The 9337-nt window shown below is 31.7% G+C and overlaps 2 protein-coding genes across 6 annotated transcripts in view; one reads left to right on the forward strand and one right to left on the reverse strand.

Moving 5' to 3' along the window:
• LOC117173965 (protein saal1) overlaps positions 1-8858 on the reverse strand; it is an 11532-nt gene extending 2674 nt beyond the window's left edge. For 2 of the 5 annotated variants that reach the window (XM_033362620.1, XM_033362619.1), the window contains exons 1-7: positions 8510-8858; positions 3980-4231; positions 3664-3819; positions 2984-3245; positions 2423-2872; positions 277-1203; positions 112-210 (exon numbers count right to left, since the gene is read on the reverse strand). In XM_033362620.1, coding sequence (XP_033218511.1) covers positions 962-1203; positions 2423-2872; positions 2984-3245; positions 3664-3819; positions 3980-4174 — 1305 coding nt within the window. In that variant the 5' untranslated portion in view covers positions 4175-4231; positions 8510-8858 and the 3' untranslated portion in view covers positions 112-210; positions 277-961. Of the gene's footprint in view, positions 1-39; positions 211-276; positions 1204-2422; positions 2873-2983; positions 3246-3663; positions 3820-3979; positions 4232-6218; positions 6808-6880; positions 7606-8464 lie in introns of those variants that run through there. The other 3 variants (XM_033362622.1, XM_033362618.1, XM_033362621.1) reach the window with 3 other exon arrangements.
• LOC117173967 (probable protein phosphatase 2C T23F11.1) overlaps positions 8653-9337 on the forward strand; it is an 8516-nt gene continuing 7831 nt past the window's right edge. The window contains exon 1 of the mRNA XM_033362623.1: positions 8653-8784. The gene's annotated coding sequence lies outside the window, so the exon portion shown is untranslated. The remainder of the gene's footprint in view (positions 8785-9337) is intronic.

The following is a 9337-nucleotide window of genomic DNA, read 5'->3' on the forward strand; positions in this document are numbered from 1 at the left end:
AAGGTTTTTGAAAAAAGAAATCTATGTTCGACCTTTTTTTAAATTTAAATTTGGAACCGACTATTAGGGCCTTGAAAATCATAATTATGTGGATAAAAAAAAGTAACAAACTTGTAGTTTTGCAGGACCTCCTTGTATGATGTTGTTTATTTTTCTTATCACCCCATCCTTGTCCTTAATTTTCACGGCACTCCTACTTAAAATAGGAAACTGAAAAAAGTTAAACATGAACGATAGTTTTTATCAACACACACTTCGAGTCGCGCGCGTACTTACGTCTGCAAAGGTCAATTCGTTTGGCATGATGTGAAAAGCGGGGAGATAATTAACTATACCTATGTATTAAAAGTATCAAAATGAAGACTTATATTTCGACCTTTGAAAAATACAAATTTCTGGAGAAGAGCAAAGAAATGAGCATGTGACTTGTTTTTGGCAAAATATGATCAAAGATCGACGGCAATTGCCAAAGTGATCCGTCTACAAAGACGGGAGCAGGACTTCTGAGAATGTCTGCTGTGCTGTCATACGATGATTGAAAATGTCTCCACTGTCGCCAGGTGTCGCATGTTGACGTGTCGTGGCGGGAAAATCGAATTTGATTACAAGGGGCTACGTGCACAGAAAGTATCCGTATTTTAGATATTGAAGGAAAAGAAACATTTTATTTTGGAGGTTTTAAATTTAATGTCATAAAAATTTAAGTTTTCAATTAATTAAATTGTAATGAGTAAAACAGGTTCAAAAAATGGCTTGATGTGATCAAAATCGATATAGCCAAGTGAACTAAGGTGTTTTCAGATCGACGAATTCCAGGTTTGATAACGGCATACTACAAATAAAAAAAATTCTGATTTGGAACTTAAATATTTTTCTTTCATGACAATAAATTGCAAATTAATAGGTACATTATCAATTTCAAAATATTTTTACATACAGTAGAAAATGACCAATAAATAAATTACAAACTTAAGCTTGAAACTATCTCCGTTAATTTATCGATTTTATCGTTGGAAGTTTTCGCATTAGTTATTATCGTCAGTTCTTTTATAATTTCTTTATCACACAGTCTTAAAATTTTTGAGAGGTCATCCCTTTTAAGAATCGCCAAAATCTCGAGCCAATAGCTTTGCATATAATCTGAAAGCTCTTTTATCGCATTTTCCGGATCTTCTTCGATTTGAGATTTATACTCATCCATTGCTGAAATAAAAATTATTCATTTAAAATTATTTTTCATTCTTCTATGTACAGGTAAGGAAACGTGTTCCTCGTAAAACTATAAGAAAAAACGTCCCATTTAAAAAATGTTCACAAATGGACCAGTATACTCTAAGATACTCTAGTAGTATACTAGTATACTACTAGTATACTCTAACAAATATGTCTAAAATTTCAGGATTTGAAAATGATGTCTTCCGATTTTAATGAAACTTGGTGGAATTACAGTATGATATCAGGTTATCAGGTCCCTGAATTTATTAAAAAAAAATTTTTAATTACCCCAGTACACCATATTGGATTTTAGAATTATTGCTATTTATAAAATCGTTAATTTAATTTAAATCCAGATAAAATTATGCTTTGGTACAAAATATCAAATAATGGAAGATAAACTCTTTGTAGAACTCCTGGAAGGGAACAACTTTGTATTTGAACTTTTCTCTATATCTCATACATTTTATGAGACAAAACAAAAAAATATTTTTCAGAAAAAATGGTTGCCATTTGTGATAAATTTGAACTTTTTAACCTTTTTTCCGTTGTTAAAAAAAATGGGAAACTCTAATCAAGTCCAAAAAAAGTTGATTATCTTAAAAACAATTTTGATTTTACTTTTAGAAACACACTTTTATTTGCAGGAAACCGTTCGCCTCTTGTTACTTTTAAACTTGTTCATATTTTGTTTTGCATGTGAAAATAATTAGATACAAATAATTTAAATTAAAGTTCTTAAATATTTAAATTTAATTTTAAAATTTATTAAAATAACATATTAATTATGTTTATTATTTTGAAATTTACCTACGGATTAAAAAATGTTAGTCTGACGATTAAGAAAAAATGTTAATGGTTGATACCAGATCTTAATAAAAATGTTTACATCACAAAGAACACAGAGGTACAGGCAGTTGCATGCTTTCTTAACAATTTGAGACAATTTTGATTGTACCGCTGCGCTGCTACTATTTTCTGACTTTGAATTACGATAGTCTCAAGTGAACATTTTTATCTTAACCGCTTATATCTTAGTCTATAATTCTGAATACTTGAAATAAAAAGATGTTCATTATAAACTTTTGAAGATTGAATGTAAAAACAAATATTTTTGGAAACCTTTTTTCGAGGGTCTACAAAAGTGTTGGCGGAAAGCCCATAGTAATGCCACTGATAATAATTACTATATTAAAAATCAACTCACCAGAAGAAAGGACACTCATAATTTGAATAATGACCCAGTTTAGTTCAGAATTGATCTGGAACTCGTTTCGTTGAAACATTAACATAATGTCAAGACTTTGGTGAATGCAAAAAGAAATTTGTTCATCGAGTGGAATTAGATTATAAGAATGGATATATGGTCTTAAAATCTTGAACAAGATTTCATTCATTTTGTTGAACTTCTCATCATTTTCGCCATTCTCAAATTTCAACAGCTCGCGTTTGGTTATTTCAGATAAAATAATAAGCCAATTCTCAATAGACTTCATTTGCGTTCTCGTATGGTGTTCATCGCTGATTTTCATTATCTGGGAAATCGATTCCGAAAGGGCCGGAATCAATTGATCGACATTAAACAAATCTGTGAGGGCGTTTGACTCCATCGAAGAAATTGTAGACAAAAAATACAAAACTGACATAAGAAGATCATCTAAAATTTTTAATTATTATTTATAACGAATAAAACACGTTTTTTTATCAAAACGAATTCTCTAACGTTGAGAAGTATAAAATATTTTGCTATTAGAAAATTAATAATTACCCTTTATTGAGCTATTGAGAATAAAAGTAAGAACCTCGCCCAGAAATTCACATTCCTTTAAGTTTGTCAACCAAACCGATGTTAAATTTCGCTGAATGTACCAAGCAGCGGCTTGTAAAATTCTCAAGACTTGCACAAGTGTTTGCGAATCATCAGAAGGTAAAAGACCCAAGACGATTGAAATCAGTTCTCTTTTATTTTCGAGGGCTTCCAAAACTGTTGAATCGCAACACATATTTCCCACGATGCCTATTATTATTTCCTAAAATTTTTAATTAAATAAAAGCAAATGCATTCAGTGAATTCATTGCATCAAATAAATACTAATTGAGTACGGTTTGTCTAATTCAATAAAAAGAAAAATAAGATACAATGTTACCTTAGGGATCGAACTTGCCCCCCCCCTCCCCCTACGTAACGCGTTTTCTATAGTAAGTGTGTATGAGCTTAACATTATCGTAACGTACGTAGTAACCCCCCCCCCCCACCCTAAAGGCGTTACTTATTTTTTGAACGGCCCCTTTTGGTAACTGAAATAATTTATCGATATTCTTTAGCAATTTAAAGAAATACTAAAAATATTTATACTTTGTTATTGTTATGTCACAATCTAGCCATTTCAAAATGTAGTGCATACTACATTTTTACTTGTTTTTCAATTTTAGGAAAGAAATTCTTACTATTAGTCTTGGCTCCTCCGAAACTTTCAGAACGAATTCTGCCATATTCAAAAAATCATTTTCCAACAAAAACTTCACTACATCCTTCTCTCCTGACATATCCCATAACATGCACAAAGAATCTTCTAAATCGCTCGACCATCCTTTTTCATAAACCTAAAAATTAATTTCATTGTTAATAATTTTTAATTAAAAATTAAATTTACATCCCCATTGAATGTTTAAAAATAAATAAAGTAAGAAGTAGTCATTTTAAATACAGGCAATTGACTGAAAGTATAGGGTAACGACTATTTTAATTTTTAAACGCGATCACCTTGGATAAAGAAATGAGTGTATTGATTATCCATTTGGAACTGTAAACTGTATCTCCAACAGTGTCGCCTTTCATAATATCGCGTTCGGCCTCATTGAATTCATGCGATTCTAGCACAACTGATCCCTCGTAAGACTCATCATCGACACCTGAATTATCCTCCACTTCTTCCCTCGCTTCATTGTCTTCCCTCATGTTTATTAACGTCTTAGATATTGTGTATTATAATCACCAACATCCTATCTCTGCCTTCTAGAAATAAATTATCCTGTTATTTATGAACGAAATGATCTTTGAATTATTGAAAATATTTCTAAACATCGATTTTTATTATTTTTCATTGAACTGCTAAAATGTTTTATAAGGGTTAAATATTATATTGAACTTTATTTATTCCATGTAGATTCTTCTGTTGCACTTTATTATTATGTTTATTTCGATAACTTATATTTAGTCACTTAATATGGTACTTTATTTTATACAAAAAAAAAACATATTTTCCCAAAGAGTTTGGTGTTTTTTACAGTTTGTAAAAAAAAGATTTTTGTTTTGAAATGCGAATTCAGAAATAATAGTACGAATTTACGATTCGTAAGAGATGAATGCAATATTATTTGCTAGGGGTTGAGGTGTTTGCTTTGCAAAATTTGGTCTCGACCATTCAAATTTTCCAATCCAAGCTTTCGAAACTAAATTTTTAAAAATTTTAATTATCAGGCTCCAAAGTGCTATATGGAACTTAGAAAAATATCAAAAAATATCTTTCTTTAGGAAAAAGTATCCTTACCATTTTTTAAATTACAACAAAGTAGCCCTTTTAAATTAGTCAAAAATTATACTTAAAATAAAAAAATAGTGTAAAAATACATTAAATTGAAAAATAAAATATTTTAAAGAAACATTTATTTCACACTTTTGTTTACGTAAATAACTGCGTTTGAGACTGCAGCTAAGGAGAAAGGAATGATCTAGATTATCCAGAATTTGCATTAAGAGTTTTATTACAAAAAAATGGTTTCAATGTAAAATAGGAGCGCTGATTATATGTACCCGGTAATAAGCGTTGAATTTAGGAAAATTAAGAATATGTATTCCTATGAATAAGCGATTTTTCCTCCGTCTAAAAATCCCCCAACGGGAACAGAAAAGTGAAAATCCTATTCCTCTAAATCGACTTAGTGAAATGTAATGGAAGCATTTATTTAAGGGAATGTGATACTTAGAAAATGATCGATTTTACCGGTTTTAGGTTCCCTGGCTTTTTTTCTAGAATAATGAATATTTTGTCTTAAAAATTTGGGAAATGCTAGCGCACATGCTAACGGGCATCCCCACACACTTTTTTGTGGGTTAATTCAAAAAAGTTTCAATTTAGCAAAATGTGATTAATTTGCATAGCGCTTAGGAAATAGTATCGATTTTTTCAGTGTTAGATTCCCCCGGCTTTTTCCGAGGATAAGAAGTATTTTGTCTTCAAAATCTAGGAAATGATAGCGAATATGCTAACGGACGTCCCCGAACACTTATATTTTTGGTAGAAAACCTTGAACTTACAAATAAACATAGTAACTAATCTCCCGGAACTAACCTTGTTTGCAGGCAATTGACCACACGACGAAGTATCACATGCCCTTAACCTATTTTTCATTATTAAATCTTTTTATAACTTATAATTTCGAAAAATATTCGTATTTATATTTATTCATATTTTAATCATTTATTTAAAAGTGTTGAGAAATGTATTACAGGAATCCATTCAAGTGTGCGAATTAAAATAATTTTAACTCTAGAGGCAGACTTGAACTGATTGAAATTTCAAAACTTATATTGCATATGAAGGAGTTAACACAATTTATTACACATATTTTTTGAACTTATTAGAAGGAATTAAATAATCTCAAAATATGAACACTTTTGGAGAATACAAAACATCTCTCTAACGTATATCTGTCAGTGCAATTACAAGGAATTAAATATATTGAAAAGGCGTTCTCTTTTGTGGAATAAGAAACTATGCAGCGGCCGCTATGGAAATAGAAATAAATTAGTTTCTGAGATATCCTATTCTGATAACATTTGAGACAGATGAAAAAATCGCGCATTCAAAAAAATTGAATAATCTTCACTTTTAGGCTGAAATCTGAAAATATGAATTTTTCTTTATTCAACGCTTATTACCGGGTAGGTCTCCCTAGTGCTAAGATTACTAATTAAACTTATATCTACAAGATAAGAGTACTTGGGAACGCCAATAATCTCTTCTTTCTTCAGAAGCCGACTCTGCGACTAACATGCTAACCGTCCCGGTTCTACTCTACCCATTTGGGGTTGTTCAATGGACGAAGAACAAGCTTACGACCCCTGACATCGCCCACGTGTAAAATCATGCATATGCATAAGAGCTTGCATATCAATTCGTCTGTTCCGCCCTTATACCTCTCACGCCGTCAAGGCGGACGCGGACTTCTGAATCTCCAATATCTTCACAACCGAACTGTTCTAAGTACAGCTTACAGCGTTGCAAATGGCAGAGATCCTCTCCTAAAACTGGTCAGGAACCACTAGATGATTAACAAACGAGCATTCCATTACAAAGCCGCGGAGCAGGCGGCCGCAATGCTTGACGTTAATTTTAACATCAGGCGTGAGGAAAATGCATTACTCCGTCTAGCAGAAGTTGAAAAATTTCGCAAACAGCTACTTAACAAGAAAATGCACGGAAATGTAAAAAATCTGTCCTTGTCGAAGGAGCAAACTTGCTTTCCTCAGATCATCAAAACTTAATTCAGGTACAGAGGGTTTTATTTTCGCATGCCAGGACGGTGTACCTAGAACAGATAATATCCAGGTTTCTATCTCGCTCGGGAACGACGTATCTCTACAGACATAATGCTTTATTACCATCTTTGTCGCTCTTATGCTGTTGGCAGCCACCCTTTCCTGCTGAACGCTTCGAAGAAGATTGTGTCGATTGACCAAAACGAGAAGTGCCAAATTTTCTGAAATTTTCTGAAATTTTTCGAGAAACGAACTACATTCGTGATCAAATTCTCGGCCCCGGCCGACAACAACAGCACTGCCAAGGAGAAGGAAAAGGAGGAGAGGCATCACGGCCTTCAAAGGGAGCAGCAATGACTGCATCCTAAATTTCATTGTGATCCGCGCTCTCGGAGGTGCGAAACTATCACTAGTTCGCAACATTAAAGCCATTCACACGTGCCAAAAATATGTTATGGCACTTGCGAGATGAATACAGAAAACTGTCGTCCTTGGTTCGCTTCGTGTCCTCAAGACACACGAGAGTATTATCAGCCTGTCGTAGTAATTTCATCGTGCCCTTTGGCCACCCATTTCATGGCCGTGGGACGCGGCCATATGTGTGATTTACCGCTGTTTTACTGGGAGCCGGTGTCATTTTTTGACGACTGTTGCTCACAGTGGAACCCTATGGTGGTTTCTTAAACAATTTGTTACTATATATTAAATGCATATTACATCTTCTCATTTTGAGACTTTTGAAAAAACCCATCGACTCTTCTATTTTTATCAATTTTTTTTTTTGTAATTTCCTTAGGTATACCTTTTTTTAATTTTAAAAGGACTGAAATTTTTGAGTGTGATCAATTTTCTATATGACTTTACTGAAAAAGTAGCCTTGTCTAAAAAAAGTATATAAAAAGGTAAAAAAGTGTGAAACTTCGAGGCCTGAATTATCCAAAAGTGACATTCAAATTAAAAATTTCAAAGTGAAACAATTCTGAAAATGCAGCTTTTAAATTGAAAATTCAATATTCAGAATTGAATTATTTTAAATTCAAACCTTCAATTTGTTTAATTTTAAGATCTTTAAAAATGGATAGTATCGATAGAATTTTATAGGAAAACACTGACATTTTTTTAATTAGCATGTGTTTATTAAAGTTAGACAATTTCCAAAGGAAAACTTATGAAAATTAAGTAAATACATATTTCGAGGTTTTTCAGTAAGAAGCCCCAAACAGAGAGTACAATTTCGAACACGCAACTTAAAAAATTACTCAATATATATTTTTTTTAATTGAAGGTTTCCAGAAATGCAAAAGTTTCATTTTTATAATTAGAACCTGAGAAATTGAATAATTTTAAATAATTGAGAATATCCAGCAGTATCAAATATCAACACATTAAAATTGAAGCTTTGCAGATTTTGCTTTCCGATTGCTCGAAACTAATCTTCAGATATACAGACTTTCAGCGGAAAGTGAAACATTTTGAATTGCAGATATTTAGCTAGATTCGCTTTTTTCACTATTTCATAATCGTAAAACTAACTTACAAATATATATTATAGGAAAAATTATATTTATGATATTTAAATCCATTTTTCTTTAAAAATATAACTTTTACTACTGGTATAAACCTAAGAAAGAATAGACAATAATATCAACAAAAACCTTAAACGAAATTTTAATCATAACTTGAAAATGTATTAATTATTCAACTTACAACATTTGTTTTCTCAAAATTGATGAAATGGCTCGATAAACTTACCCTTACACAGAAAAATTATAAAGTATTAAACACGTTATTTAATAAATAGATCAATATTATCGGCTATTTAGCAGAAAATAAATAAAAACGCCAAGAATGTCAACACGTTCAACAATCACAATTTGCGATCAGCTGATCAGCTGATTGCAGCGCCAGACCGCCCGTCACAAACAATTTGAAGTTTCGATCAATTTTTACGTAAAGAAAAAAAAGCGGCTAAAATTGTATTTTTTTCTCAACATCGGAAAGAAGGAGGAGATATTTGTTATTCATGGGTAAGTTAATTGATTCTTGAAATAATATTTTCTATTTTTATGTTCAAACTTATTGATAAGTCTGCCACAATCGTTTTCAAGCGGTTCAGGCTACTGAAAGAGGTTATGTCTCTAATCAAAAATTAGTTTAACATTGCGGATACTGCGCTTTAACCCGCTTACGAAAGCAAAATAGGTCAGAGGTCTAAGATAATTTATATAATAGGTGAAAAGAATTCTGATCTCAGGAGTTCATCCCTTTTTTTAACACTTTCTGGTTCGAAAAGTTTGTTTGGTTTTTGAGATGAAACTGATATTAAATTATCATTTTTTGTGTTCTAGGACGTTATGAATGTTAAACGTCGTTATCCATCATTTTAAACAACGAAGTGATAATAAAATTAAAAAATGAGAATTTCACTCTGAACTAGAAACTCACGATTAGAGACGATAAAAGGCGTTAAAGATTACAAATTTTACATAATTTCTACTATTTCAAAAGTTTAAAATTTGCATTTGAATTTATTGTATCTTTGCAGTTGAAAAGTAAATGACGCGATATCATAATAATTAT

The sequence above is a fragment of the Belonocnema kinseyi genome, chromosome 5 (assembly GCF_010883055.1).
Source record: "Belonocnema kinseyi isolate 2016_QV_RU_SX_M_011 chromosome 5, B_treatae_v1, whole genome shotgun sequence".
NCBI lineage: Eukaryota > Metazoa > Arthropoda > Insecta > Hymenoptera > Cynipidae > Belonocnema > Belonocnema kinseyi.